The sequence below is a fragment of the Moschus berezovskii genome, chromosome 18, assembly GCF_049115385.1.
Source record: "Moschus berezovskii isolate FMDL1 chromosome 18, NW_MosBer_1.0, whole genome shotgun sequence".
Classification (NCBI taxonomy): Eukaryota; Metazoa; Chordata; class Mammalia; order Artiodactyla; family Moschidae; genus Moschus; species Moschus berezovskii.
Window position 1 is genome coordinate 51,102,743 of NC_142477.1, and position 15,010 is coordinate 51,117,752.

Sequence of the window (15,010 nt, forward strand, 5' to 3'; positions counted from 1 at the left end):
GCTTCCCTTGTTGCAGAGCACAGGCTCGAGGCATACAGGCTTCATTAGTTGCATCAGTCAAGCTCAGTAGTTGTGGCACAGGAGCTTAGTCGCCCTGAGGCATGTGGAATCCTCCCAGACCAGGGATCGAACTCAACTCCCCTGCATTGGCAGGCAGAGTCTCTACCACTGGAGCACCAGGGAAGTCCTATAACTGTCATTTCTTGACATTCAATATTACCTAATAGGTCAATTGAAAAGAATACCTCTCGATTATTTGTATGCCCACAATTGCTAACATTTTACTAAGCTAAATTTTATCTGAGATTAATATTTATTACCTAAATTCAAATAACTAATTGTGTTATGTTTGATATTTTCTTTAAGATCGGATTCTTCAAAAGACCACTAAAGAAGAAAATGGAGAAATGAAATATTTGGAAGAGAAGAAATAATTATTCAATAATCGATCCTCAGGTTTGCCTCAAATATGTGACAAGAAATTAATAAATACAATCAAAGACATAGTCACATAACTTTATGTAATCCATCAGGGATTAGTCACTTAGAAAATAACAGATCAAGCAAGATCCAAAAACAGTACCATAAAGATATATTTTATAAAATGTTGAAAACTATTTTTAAATAATTACTCATTTTTGTTGAGTAAGAAAATTACAAAGTGTTTTGAAGATGAAAAATAACCTGTACAAATATGTTTATATATTAAATTTCCAAAGTATTTAAGGAATGCAGAAAAAGATTTTTATGATCATTGAAGCATTTACTTTCAAAATAATATAAATTAAGCTTTTTCCATTGATTCCTGATGGATATCCACATTCAGCATGATAGTCAACATTTGTAAATGCAAAGAAAGGAATTTTACCTGAAAAAGATCACTTCCCCCCATTTAAATGAAAAAAATTTCCTATATACAGTATAGACTGAAAATAGAATCAAATCACAGAGAATACAGTCAGCATCTTTGTGTTGGGTTCTGTACTTGGAAAATTTTCTTTCCAAAGTGTTTGTAAAATAGTACAATTGAGCTGAAATTTTATCTAGGAGAGAAAATTCAAGAAAGACTTGTTGAAAAGCAAGTGCACTGAATGGATTAATTTAAGCTTTTATAGAACACACAATTTTGATACTGAACTCTGAAACTCAAAACTCTTTCATACTAAAAATAACAGCAGTTTTATGTGACATAGCACTGATTTGTCATGAAAAATCATGTGTGTGGTATATGCAAAAATGATTTCTGATAATGTTGATGGATGCTGCAGAAATGCTGGTCATCTTTTCTGGGCAGCTTTTGAACATGAAGGGTCCCAGGATGTAACCCAAAGTAAGAGTTGATTCAACTCGTTGGTACATGGTTCATTCAAACCCTCAAACTGTGAGAGTATGTTTATTTTTAATCTTTGTAAAGGTATTTAATTTTCCAAACGCAATTCTTTTTATGAAAAGGCAGTATTTCATTTCAGTATTGCATTTTACCAACAAGCCGCTGCTTTTTGAGTGTGGCATATCAGTATTTAAATATATCTCCAGAAATGCATTTTAAAGAATTTCAAGTTTGAAATCTCACACCAACAGAAAGACATCACACTTTTGTATGAGCTTCTTTGTTCTTGAAGTAATCATTACAGTGCATCGGACTCTACTGTAGCATAAGTTGCTCCATTTCTTGGAAAAACAACAGCAATGAATGAATGTGTGAACTACTGCTGTAAAATTTGCTGCTACTTCTGCAGCAGCTACATCTCTCTACCTATTGTCACAAGATCATAATCCATTCTCATCTAGAAAATCCTGGGCTCTCTTTTTCTCAAAAAGCAGCAAATCAATGGAAAATAATCAAATGCCATGGATTTCTTTTTTAAAAACTAATTTCCAGGGACTGTGGACTCAGAGGCAGCCTACTTCATGACTCTCTACATCTGCATCTAAAATCCTGATGGTCAAAGACAGGCACCTGGGCAGTGCTGAGGACATCAGCAGCGAAAAGAAAGGCTGTCTTTCCAGAGATTTCGTATCCTCTTGCTGGCCTGTCATTTGTTCAGAAAAGTCCCGTTTTAGAATTTTCTGCCTCCAAGTTCTAAAATCATCCTTTCCACCTGTGCTTTGTTTGCTCAACAGAGCATCTCTCATATTCGTAGTCATCAAGGTGCACACCTCCAGTGCGTAGCCTGCTTAGCAGCTGTGTTCCAGGCTCAGCACATTCTTAGAAATAAATCTGATAATTTTTTTTTTTAATTCACACTTGTTCTCTGACTCCTAGATGAAGCATTCACTGAACCAGGAGTGTGCATATTTCAACTGAATATATTGTTAACCCAAAGGGGAAAAATAGAAAAGATGACATTTTTAACATATTAGAAAAGAAGGAAAGAGGTATTTGGCCAGATCAAATAGCTACTTATAAGCTCTACAGTTTTCAATGTAAGTCATTCATGGTTTTTAAGTAGACTATTAAATGAGCCAGATATCCTGTTTCCCTAATATTGTAATCTCTTGAGGTTTATGTGTGTATGTGTCTATGCATCTGTGCACGTAGGCGTATAAACACACATGCACGCACACACGCACACGCATGCACGCATGCCCAGACACAAGCTGAAGAAAAAATACCTCAACACCAAGTGACAGTTTACAAGAAATAAACACACAAAAGCTACACCACAAGAAAAGTTTGATTCATCCACTTTGCATATTCTTTTCACTTTCTTTAATATTTAACTTTAGCATATAGTTATGTAATATCTAGATATCATAAATGTAGAAGCTTTGGCTAAAATAATGTCAACAGTTGTCCCAAATTAACTTTGTACAGATGTCCTGAAATATAGTCAGTGACTAGGAAATCTATAAAACTCTATTAGTTTAAAACATTTAACAAGAAAAGTGATACGTACAATTATGAACATTTATTGGTTAAATTGAATTGCAAAACAAAACTTTGTTTTTTTAACTTTGGTATTTTTAAAAATTAATTGTTGCTTTTGCTATAGACTGAATTATGTAAGAAGTCCCTTTCCATACCAAACCTATAATGGCATACTGGTAAATTATTTAACAACTGACTTTCCAGGAGGAAAAAAAAAAATCCCTGATTTGTGTCATTAGCCATTTTTCATGATCTAAATTATTTTGTCATGGCCATTTTCAAGCTACTAACATAACCCTAACCAGCTTATAGAATTCCTGAAAATACATTTGTCAGTTCTGTTCTATCAGTGTGAGCTGGCTTTAGCACACCATTGAGATAGACTGTGCGTGTGCTAAGTCCCTCAGTCATGTCCGACTCTTTACAACCCCATGGACTGTATCCCACCAGGCTCCTCTGTCCACGGGCTTCTCCAGGCAAGAATACTGGAGTGGGTTGCCATTTCCTTCTCCAGGGGATCTTCCCGACCCAGATTAGTTGACTATGATATAAACAGATGATAGATGGATATGATAGATAAATAAAAATACAGCGTGTATATATATATATATACGTATACAAACATGCACAATACAGTCAGATTTCAGATTATCCTTAAAAGGCTACCCTCAAGCCCAGTAGACAAAGTGCTACACAGGTTCCCATTTTTCCATCTTAATTTCTAACCTTGTAATCTTCCTTTAATGTTAATAAAATGATACAAACTTGCTGGAAAAGGAAGGAATTGAAAGTAAAATTATATATAATTTTGAAGAAATGAAATGACAATCAGACCTACACAGCCGCAAAGAAGCTGTTTCACTTTCTCTAGGAATCCAGAGCCCTGGAGCCATACTCTGTAAATATTTGTAATTTCTATGATTCAGTTTGAACTTCAATGATCCAATTTATTTAGTTATTTTCTCCAAGCCCTAGATTCTCAGGCCATTTAATCTTTGAATATTTTCTATGTCATAACTGTGTTTGAAATGAGGCTTGTGGGAGGACATACTTTTATAAAATTTGATGTTTATTCAACCATAGTAATTTATAATTTTACCTTTTATAAAACCAATGCCTAAGCTTAGTTGGGAAACAAATATTTGCACCAAAGCAAGAGGTGGTTGCAGAATGCTTGAGTAAAGTTGGGTGTGGGGAGAGGCTCAGAGAAGAGCTGGTGTGTTCTCTGCAGGCGGCCCCAGAAGGATCACAGTTTGCAGTGTGTGCCCACTGGCATCTATACCCTGCGCTTTCCTACCAGATATCCTCTCGGTCAAACATGTTGTAATCTGCTCCTTGTGAATGAGTTGTCTTTTCTTTGCACAACACTGAGAAAACTAGGGAAGACTCAGGCTCAGAGCCTGGTTCCTGTGTCCAGGACAGTCACAGTATTGTTCAAATAAAGAGGCTTCCAGGCAATCAGTCTTTTAGAACTACTATGCTATGTATCCTTCGCTGATTTTCAACACTTCTGAAGTCTCCCTCTATTAGTCTTCTCCCCAAGGGACACTTTTGAGAAGACTCCTAGAGAAAAATCTGTTTAAAAAGTGTGCTCTGCTTGCTGTGAATACCAGCTGCTGTGACTTGATCACTTACACAGTATGTCAGTTCTCCCTTCTTCTGTAGCAATCTAAAGGGTTGGTATAGTAAATGGAATTGGGGCAAGATGAAAGGCACTTCAGAGATGGAGCATCTTTAAGGAATTTACAATCCATTATTGGGACACTGTCAGAAGCGTGGGGCTGGCAGGATTTAGCCCTTCGGTGGGTCTCTATCAGCACCCCCTAATCCCCATCTTCATCCATGGAAATTACAATATAATCTAAAATCAAAAAGAGGGGCTTTAAAATCCTCAAAATGATGCTACTACTTTTTTAATTAAAATATACAAGTTAACTGTAAACAGCGTGAATCCACTGGACAACAGGATTCTAATCAGTTTGCTGTCCCTGATCACTTCCTACCCAGAAATTCTGAAACCACCACCGGAAATGAACTCTGCAGTGCCTTACAGAAGGCTGAAGGCTGCCATTTCTGAATGGGAGCACTGTTGTGCAACATCTTAAGTACAACAGTAAAAAGACTTAAAATCTAACGTTGTAATCTGGTGAAAGAGTCAGTATTTTTGATCCTCGTATTAAAATATAACCTTGAATTTAGCAATTCCAAGCAACACCCTTAGACCATCAACCTTGAGGAAAAGTAAAGGAGTATGTGGAGGCTCTTCACTCCCCAGCCCATTGTCCCCACAACATGTGGTGCCCGGGACATCCAGTTCTTAAACCTGAGCTCCCAGATTCACTGTATCCCAGGATCAGCCCTCCCACAACAAATACACACATAAGCACATGCTGAAGTTTTACCATTCCAAAAAATATATTAATACAAGGATGAGTTATCACTTCTAATGTTGGGCTCTTTGTTTTGAGATCAGCTTTTTCTTTCCTTTCAAAATACATTAAAGCCTTTCTTCCATAGCTAATAAGTTCAGAACATTACACAGGACTTCCTTGCATTTTCCCTCCATCACGGGGTAGAGAATTTCAATGTCATGACGACTGGGCAGTAGGACCCAGGGGCCATTTGCAGGATCTCTCTGCTTTCTGCCCTCCAGTAGGTTTCTTCTCATCTGCACAGTGGGGATGTTTGGTTTTAATCTGGGTCCTCTTGGAAAGGCCATTTGAAGCCTGGTGCCCCTTGCAAGGCCTTGAGGATTAGATGTTCCTTACTGGTGAGTTGAATCTTGGAAATCCTTTAATTGTCTGACACACCATGGAAATCATGGCAATACCGGGCGGATATCAGGGACTCTCATAACTATGATTGTGTTTGATGAAACAAGAGTAAATTGTTTTTGATTGTGTTTGATGAAAAAAAGAGTAAATCTGGAATTTCAGGAGTTTTTGTGCAAGAGGCTGAGACTCAGCATTTAATCTTTTATTTCAGTTTGATCTATGCAAAGGGACTGGGAACCAAACTTTTTAAAGAAATATTCCAAATGATAGGATGAAAGCCAGAGTTCAACAGTCCCCTACTGACAGTCCCTGTCCCCAACTCTGTTTTTCAAGAGATGGAAATAGGATTGGCTGGGGAAGAGTGAGTGGTCTAATTGTTTCTTTCTGCTACAGAGTAGCCAAGCAGTAGGGAGTCACCACACAGCACACTAGTGGTGACTTTCTGAGAGATCTTAGCATCACTGGCCCAACGACAGGTGACCATCTTCCTGCCATGTCCTGAGACATCTTGCATTTAGAGAGACAGAAAAAAAAAAAGTGGGGGAGGGGCTGAAGCTATTTACCTTTTATGTACACACCATTACTCCTCAAAATACTGTAAGCATTTTTAGCCCACGTCATACCACAATACTAACACAGGTACTTCACACAAGTAAATTGTTGATTAAATAAGAGTAAAAGTATATTCTTACCTGTCTGTTAACTAGGGTTAATTTCCTGAAGTTTAACATGCTTTGGCTCAAGTAAAGACAATCATTTGAAGCAGCCACAGCTCAGATCTTCTTCATTCTAGAACCATTTCACACAGCACATCCTGATACTTGGTGTCTAATTGAGAGACACCCCTGCCTTTATTTAAGATGTAACAGCCACCCCTGTGTTCCTTATGGGGCAACACTGGCCAGAGGGAGAATGGTGTACTGTGTGCTACTAGTGTCAGGTTGTAAAACTGTTAACAGACAGTGTACAAAAAATGTGTCCATTTTATTAAAAAGGAAAACATTGTATATAATAATGATTGCCCTGAAACATGTTATCATACTCACTCTAATAAACTTTTCTGCATGGTCTAACATAAAGTATATTCACTGCTTGTCTATTTACCTCAGAATAAACTCATTAAAATGAAGAGCCAAGGATGCGTGCGTTTCTACATGGCTTTTATTGGACCGACTTGTTAGAAGAAAATATTTTGATTGCATTCAAGAACAAAGAAGCACTAACTCTCTTGATTCTAGTCATTTATTAAGTGCCTGATTTCAACACATGTTAAGAAAGAAATTGGTTATCAGGTAACAATGATTTAAGATGACAAAATTAGAAATAGCTGAGAAAGCAAAAATATATTTTGAATGTCCTATATATGGTGCATCCTGTACACTGATTTGAGGTCAGAAGTTTGGTATTTTTGTATCATTCTATCTTATCTTGTGCATCAGCTGTGTATTTTACGTCAAGGTAAATAAGCATCCTGTCTTATATGTTAATAAAAAAAAGTGACTCTTTCAAAGAAAAATGTGACTGCTGTGATTTTAAGTACATGGATTTTGTCCAAGATTAGTATTTCTTCCAAAGCACCAACTTTTTTTTTTTAGCTCCTTGGTAGGTTTCCACTTTAATGCTTCTAAACGGAAAAGACAAAAAGCAAATGCAGTCTGTCTGTGGTGTTTCCTGTACACGGTATAGCAATGAGATTAGTCTACTGCAAACTTGAGACAAAAACCTCAGAATCCATTATTACTGCATATCTTCTCCTAATGAGATGTTTTAATAATAAATTATCTGCTGTATAATAATAGATTGGACCACATAGTATAAAACAAACAAACAAAAATACTAAGAAGTGAAAAAAGTTATTTTCTCTATTCAGCCTATAGTTTAAAGAAATAATTTCATATATAAGGGCTAGAAGTAAATGCTGGAAGAAGTTTAATAACGTGTTCATCTTACAAAAGATTATATCCTCACACTATGCAGTAGAGTGAGTGAAAGAGATATTTTTGTGGAAGAAAAAGACTGACTTATAAAGAGGTTATCTGTAAGGTCCTGGACCAAATTTGTGTCAATACATGATCCCAATGCACTATCTTTTCTCTCTGACTTTGAGTTCAATAATTCTTTTCCCACTTCACCCTTCACCCAGGAGGAAAATGCAGTGGAGGTAGTAGGGAGAATCTGGATATATTCTCTATAAAATCAGTGGCAAACATAGAAACATTATTTTTAAGTCTAAAGCATAGACACAACATTTGCTTTTCTTATCCTTTGTGGTGTCCAATAATAAAATTAATGTGATAATCATAAGCAGATTTTAGTAACAATGTTCACCAAATAGAAGTGATCATTAAAGGGACTGCAGATAATTTCTGTTTTCTTCTTCAGAATAGCTATTTGAATTGTTTTTTAAAATGAGTGACAATTTTTAGATTAGGAAAAAATGTTTTCAGGTAAAAGGAAATATATTCACATTGTAAAACAATTTGAAATTCAGAAAAAATAATTTTAAAACAATCATTTCACCAGCACCAGAAATTACTAACATGACGTTGTCTTGTTTCTGAGCATACATATTTATTTTTTCCATATTTCTATTTTGACATCCTTCAAATTACAAAGAAATGGTATGCTGTAGGTTTTTTAATTTTTAAAATTTTTCTTTCATAGTAAAAGGACGATAGCCATCAAATTCTTTCCCTCATCCTAGAATTGGCAACAGGAAGTAAAATTACTCCCATTCTCTCAAGTTAATAACCATTATACACATATACACCTGCCATACTAGTCCAAATGTCAAATAATTATTTCTTTAACTACTTCTTGAAGCAGCAGTGGGGCAGGGCAAAGAGCAAGGAGTAAACAGGGAAAGATGGGAAAGGTACTCTCACTAAAAATAATAGCAACCATGGCCTCATTTATCATACAAAACAAATTTGTTTAGTCTATCAGTTATGTCTGACTCATTGTAACCCCATGGACTGCAGCATGCTAGGCTTCCCTGTCCTTCACTGTCTCACAGAGTTTGCTCAAATTCATTTCCATTGAGTCAATGATGCCATCTAACCATCTCTGTTAGATGCCATCTAATCTCATCCTCTGTCATCCCCTTCTCCTCCTGCCTCTTTCCCAGCAGGAGAGTCTTTTCCAATAAGTCAGCTCTTTCCATCAGGTGGCCAAAGTACTGAAGTTTCAATTTCAGAAAATGAATGGTAATATGACAAATGTAACTCTGACCATATCAGTAATAACATTAAAGGTAAATGGTCTGAACAGTCAAATCAAAAGTCAGAGATTGCCAAACTGATAAAAGAATGAGGTCCGTCTATAGGTCCTCTAAAAGATTCAAAGGCACAAATAAATTGAACAGAAAATTATGGGGGAAAGATACCATGCAAACAGTAACCATAAAAGAGTTGGAGGCGGCTATATTAATATCAAACAAAATGAACTTAAAGATAAGTGCAATTCCATACTACTCAGCAATAAAAAGGAATGAAATTGGGTCATTTGCAGAGGTGTGGATGGACCTAGAGTGTCATACAGAATGAAATAAGTCAGAAAGAGGAAATATCATATATTAACACATATATACGTGAAATGTAGAAAAATAGTATAGATGATTTCATTTGCAAAACAGAGATAGTGACACAGACATAAAGATCAAACAAATGGATACCGAGGGGGAAAAGTGGGGGGTGAATTGGGAGAAAGGGGTTGAAATATATGTACTAGTAATACTCTGTATAAAATATATAGCTAGTGAGAACCTATTGTATAGCACAGGGAACTCTACCGAATTCTCTGTGATTACCTAAATGGGAAGGAAATCCAAAAAAAGGAGATATATGTATACATATAGCTGATTCATTTTACTGTACAGTGGAAACTAACACAACATTGTTAAAGCAACTGTATTCCAATAAAAATTAATTTTAAAAAAATGAATGTAATTCCAGAGTTGAGAATTCTTGTGAGGGAAACCTGGAATTCCTCTAAGTATACAGAAATCCTAGACTTTGATGTCTTGCAGGTTTTCAATTCATAGGTGCCTGAAATTAAACTTCTGTGTAGAGTAGAGTGAAATCAAGGAGTTATCTCACTCTGAGACTTGACTCTTAAATCAGGGTGTAGCATCCCTGACTTGCACAGAATTTAGTTACAATGGTTCAGTTCCTTCCCAATTTCAGGAATAATAAGGCAAGCACCATTGTCTGTAGGTACCCAGGCTGTCAGCCACTTCACAGATGAATGCTCGTTGACCATGTGCCAGAGTTCTAATTAGTACATGACTGGCAAGTACTAGCTTAATTCAGTACTTGCATTAATTCAATAAAAGCAGCGTTGAAACATCCACAGGTTTGGTCTTTAGCTGCCATTTCACTTAGTTATTTTTTGTTGTTGTTTTTATAGTATCTTTCAACCAGCCGTGTGTGGCATGAATTCATTTAGAAACCACAGTCTTGAATGGCATTCCAAAGGCAAGAGTGGAAATGCATAAACCTGGAAAATAGAGAATAGCATCCAGAACTGGCCATCAGACTGTAATTAGTGGAGCTGGAAGTTAGCCATGCCAAGGACCCTAAGCACCCTTGAGGAACTGTCCAGGGCTTTTTAGTTTTATGTGCTGAGTGTCTCACTTTTTAATTTTCTTCCTTCCTTAACTGTCAGACTTTTCTATTCTATTTGTACCCAAGTGTCATCTGTTATTCCTTTTCACACACTTTGCAAAGATTTCTCTCACTCCTGCATACCTCACCATTATAATGTGGATAATTCTGCAGAGATTCCAATTAGTGTGTTGTTGGACAGCTCAAGAACACAGCCTCTTTGTTATTTGAGAGGCATCTGCATTCTCTTCCTCTAGTTCTCACTCCTGGCATGTCCTGCTGCTGGATCCTCAATACAAAGACGCTGTGCTGTCTCTCCTTCTGCAATGAGGCTGAGCGTCCCTTCCTCTCATGACTGTGTTAGTTACTCTCGAGCTGCTGCTGCTGCTGCTGCTGCTGCTGAGTCACTTCAGTCGTGTCCGACTCTGTGTGACCCCATAGACGGCAGCCCACCAGGCTCCTCCATCCCTGGGGTTCTCCAGGCAAGAACACTGCAGTGGGTTGCCATTTCCTTCTCCAATGTATGAAAGTGAAAAGTGAAAGTGAAGGCGCTCAGTCGTGTCCGACCCTCAGTGACCCCACGGACTGCAGCCCACCAGGCTCCTCTGTCCATGGGATTTTCCAAGCAAGAGTACTGGAGTGGGGTGCCATTGCCTTCTCCGACTCTTGAGCTCCAACTCCTTAAAAAAGAACATATCAAAACAAAACACTTTCTCCTTTAACCCACCAACAGGAGCCACTAATCTGTAATCCAAGTCATACTCCTTTCAGATGCTGGGTCAATGCTTGATCTAGCTCCTCCACCAAGGTAACTTCATTTGCGAAACACCTCAATCCTGAGTGCAAGTTGACTCCCACTGGTCCTCCGGCCTGAGTAGACAACATCCAAGGGAGTGGCCTTGGTTGCACAAGTGCATCCTCCTCCACAAGTGGACTGTGGAGGAAGGGCAGGGTGTATTGAACTTCTGTTTTTCCCTCTCTCTGCTTTCTGTTGGTCAGAGAAGTTGGCCACAACAAACTTGTGTTGGACTGAATATGACAGAACCTATTTAACATGAAGAGAGGAACTTTCCTCACTACACAGAATTCAGAGATTGGCTGACAGCAAAAATGAGAAAAAAAATCAGAGATGTTGATTGAATTGCATTTGATGACATTATTAGGGATGGGACCATCAACTGATGGAAATAATAGAGGAAGAGGGACTGCTCAGACATCCCAGGAGCTACCTAGCTCTCCAATAACGCATTTGCTTTATGTTTAAGTATCAGACTATAAAAGGGAACATCATTCTCTTTAATCAATTTCTAGTCAAGACAGTCATGTGGGCTTAGCTTGACCATACCTTTTAAAGATGTGATTAAATATGAATAATTAGTCTCTCTTCTTTCCTTTCCTAGACATCACAGCATTAACATTGGCATTTAGTTTCCTTAAATTGCATTCTAAAGTCCACACCTGCCACAGCTCCCTCTCCAGATGTCATTTCTGGAGCCTAGAATTTACAAGCCCCGCACCCATCTCCTTTTCTATACACATATTTTCTTTTTAACTTGGATTTTTAACAAATTTAAAGTCATGACTGTTTTTTAGTGGTTTTTTTTTTTCATGTTTTCTGGCTTATTAAAGGATATGATAAAGGATACACATGAACAACCAGATGAAGAGATGCACAGGCTGAGGTCTGAGAGGGTCCTGACGCAGGAGGTTTGTCTCTGTGGAGTTGGGAGGCATCACTCTTCCACCGAGGATGTGTGGGAAGCTCCTCAACCCTGCATAAAGTCAAGATTATTAAGGCAAAACTTCTGTTTTTCAAATAAAACTCCTTTGAGCTTTGAAAAATGTATGTAATCAGGTAACCACCACCACAATCAAGATGTAAAATATTTCTATCAAGTAAAAGTTTCCTCATGACCCTTTAAGTCAGTTTCCTCCCTCATCCCCATCCTCCACAATTAATCTGATTTCTGTCCCTTTAGTTTCGTTTTTTTCCAGAATGTCATATCAGGAGATTCATTAAGTGTGTAGCCTTTTGTATCTGTCTTTCCCCTATTCGGCACAATGTGTTTGCTTTGTATCCAAGTTGTTGCATATGTTGATTGTCCATTGCTTTTTAATGTTGAGCAGCATTACATTGTGTAGATGCATTTTGCAATTACATTTGTTAGTTTGCTTTTCTTATCTTCAAAACTTGTGTATGTGACAGTCAGGAGGCACTGTGTTTACATCATAGTTGGAGTTTTTTGTTTTGTATTTCCTATCAGACATAATGGGAGAGAATCACCTTGGGATGCAATTTTAGGAAGTAAAATGCCAATATTAATGCCACAGTGTCTAGGAAAGGAAAGAAAAGAAATTGTATTTATTCATATCTTTAAAAGGAATTTTCAACCTAAGCCCATGTGTATGCCTTGACTAGAAACTTAGAGAATGGGTATTTCTCTCACACAGTTACTTGAACTGGCCAGGCTGAGATGCTTGGATCCTAAATGCTACATAAATGACATGATATATTATATATATATATAAACTATATAGATATATAATTATTTTCCCTATTAAGCAGTTTGGCAGAATGTAAGCTGGGATTTTGTATGTATCTCAAACCATAACATAATTTGGCCCCATAATATAGTGCACAGAGAATGAATTTTAGAGTCTGGGCAGGACTTGAGTCCACATCTCCTGCTGTTTACTCGCTGTGCATTCTTGGCCATTTCTTGACCTTGGCCTTCCAAGAATAAGTTTGCTAACATCATAACAATAAGCTTCTGGACAACATAACAATAGCTCATAAAGTTGTTATGAGAAGCCAAAAGAAAATAAACTTAAAATAATAACACATGCGGCATGCCATACATTCTCAGCACATTGCACGTGGTAGGCAGTCAAATAGTTATCTCACTACCCTCTTTCAGTCATATATATAGATTTTAAATTTCTATAATAACTTAGGCCAACAAAAAGATTGTTTCTCCTTTAGATTCCAAGTAACTTATTTAAACTATTTTAAAGGTAACTCTCAATGTAGTTGGCATTAACAAATGTGGGTTTTTTAGTTAAAAATAGGCACATTTTGTTTTTGCCAGTTTCTAGAACATATATCTATTGTTTTAAGTAGGTAGAAATAGAAACAGTGCGGTTTTGCTTCAAACTAAACTGCATGTCAGTGGATACAAAGTGATTTAGCAACCGTTTGATCTAATCTTTTCTAATCAGCATTAATGCTTGTCACCTATCTTCTCCATTCACATGTTCATCTCTGTAGCCTACTGCCCAAAGATGATAAATACAGAAAGTTCTGTTGCTTTGCTGCAATTACTGAGAGATAATAAGAGGAGCATATAAGGAAACCATACCTTGGGGAGTGGGGTGGAAATAGACCAAAAACAAAAACAAAAGGCAACTCACATGCAATAGTACATACACTGGGGGTATTGCAGGCTCAGTTCCAGACGACCACAATAAAGCAATACTGCAACAAAGCAAGTTGCACAAGCCTTTTGGTTTCCCAGTGCATATACAAGGTATATTTAGACTGCACTATAGTTTATCAACTGTACAATGCAATTGTGTCTTAAAAACCTCCATGTAAAAAGAAAAAAAAACCTCCATGTACATACCTTAATTAAAAAAATATTTTATTGCTAAATACTGCTGCCCATCATCTGAACCTTCAGCAAAACATAGTAGTAACATCAAAATGATTGGTCACAGATCACAACAAACATAACAATAATGAAAAGTTTGAAATGCGGGAATTACCAAGATGTGACATGGAGGTGTGCAGTGACCAAATGCTGTTAGAAATATAGCACTGATGGATTCACTTGGCACAGGGTTGCCACAAACCTTCAATTTGTAAAAAAGCAGTACCTGTGAAGCACACTAAAGAGAAGCACAATGAAATGAGATCTGCTTGTAATATACCGAGTAGATGTGTGTAACCCTTGAGTTCTCAGGAATGAGAGCAATTACAGAGGCATATAGTAAATGGATTGGAGTTTTATAATACGATGTCTCTGACTCAAGTCGTGTTTAGAGACGTGAAAATTTCCAGGCCTAAATATTTCCTCTAATCTTCTGTGGGTCACTAGAATGTAGATCTCAGATCTCAATTAGCAGCAAGAATGTCTTCCTGTCCTCCTTTTCCTTTCCTCCTCTTACTACCATGATGGTCCATACTGCATAGTATGGTGCACAGGTCATAGCTGGCTTCTGCTCTTGGTTCAGTTGGACTTAGTGGTGCTAGGGGGCTTTCACTTCATGCCTCCAGTGGTAAAGAATCCGCTTGCCAATTCAGGAGCCACAGGAGATTCAGGTTTGAACTCTAGTTCTGGAAGATTCCCTGGAGGAGGAAATGGCAACCCATTCCAATATTCTTACCAGGATAATCCATGGACAGAGGAGCCTGCTGGGCTACAGTCCATGGAGTCACACAGAGTCAGACATGACTGAGCACGCAGGATCGTATGGTGTTAGGGTGGAGGAGGTTACTTCCCCCTAAACCCTCTTACATTCACAGTCTGAGGCCCTGTGAGTTCGACTGACAAAAGAGAAGACAACAAGAAAAAAAAAAACAAACAAGCTGAAGTTATAAGTGTGTGCATGGAGCATATATATGGGAAACTGATAAGTAACTCAAAGATGTTGGTTCACAAACTGGTACCCATTTAGGAGGGCAAGAAGAGACCAAAGAGAGAGGCAGGTCACTTCAGATTACTATGTGGCAGATTTACAAAGCAAGGGAACTTCCACTC

At 37.6% G+C, this 15,010-nt stretch overlaps 1 protein-coding gene and 1 long non-coding RNA gene across 3 annotated transcripts in view; one reads left to right on the plus strand and one right to left on the minus strand.

The window, feature by feature from the left end:
- ITGA1 (integrin subunit alpha 1) overlaps positions 1–7,162 on the plus strand; it is a 176,077-nt gene extending 168,915 nt beyond the window's left edge. Inside the window, exon 29 of the mRNA XM_088827682.1 lies at positions 367–7,162. Within this exon, the coding sequence (XP_088683808.1) occupies positions 367–411 (45 nt within the window). The 3' untranslated portion in view covers positions 412–7,162. The remainder of the gene's footprint in view (positions 1–366) is intronic.
- On the minus strand, positions 6,957–14,773 carry LOC148774989 (uncharacterized). 2 transcript variants are annotated; one of them, XR_016035235.1, is made up of 3 exons: positions 14,637–14,773; positions 11,897–12,022; positions 6,957–7,085 (listed from the first exon to the last, which is right to left on the minus strand). It is a non-coding gene; the product is annotated as an uncharacterized LOC148774989 (long non-coding RNA). The 2 variants fall into 2 exon arrangements; XR_016035236.1 differs by lacking the exon at positions 14,637–14,773 and adding an exon at positions 14,016–14,557.
- Positions 14,774–15,010: the final 237 nt, after the last annotated feature.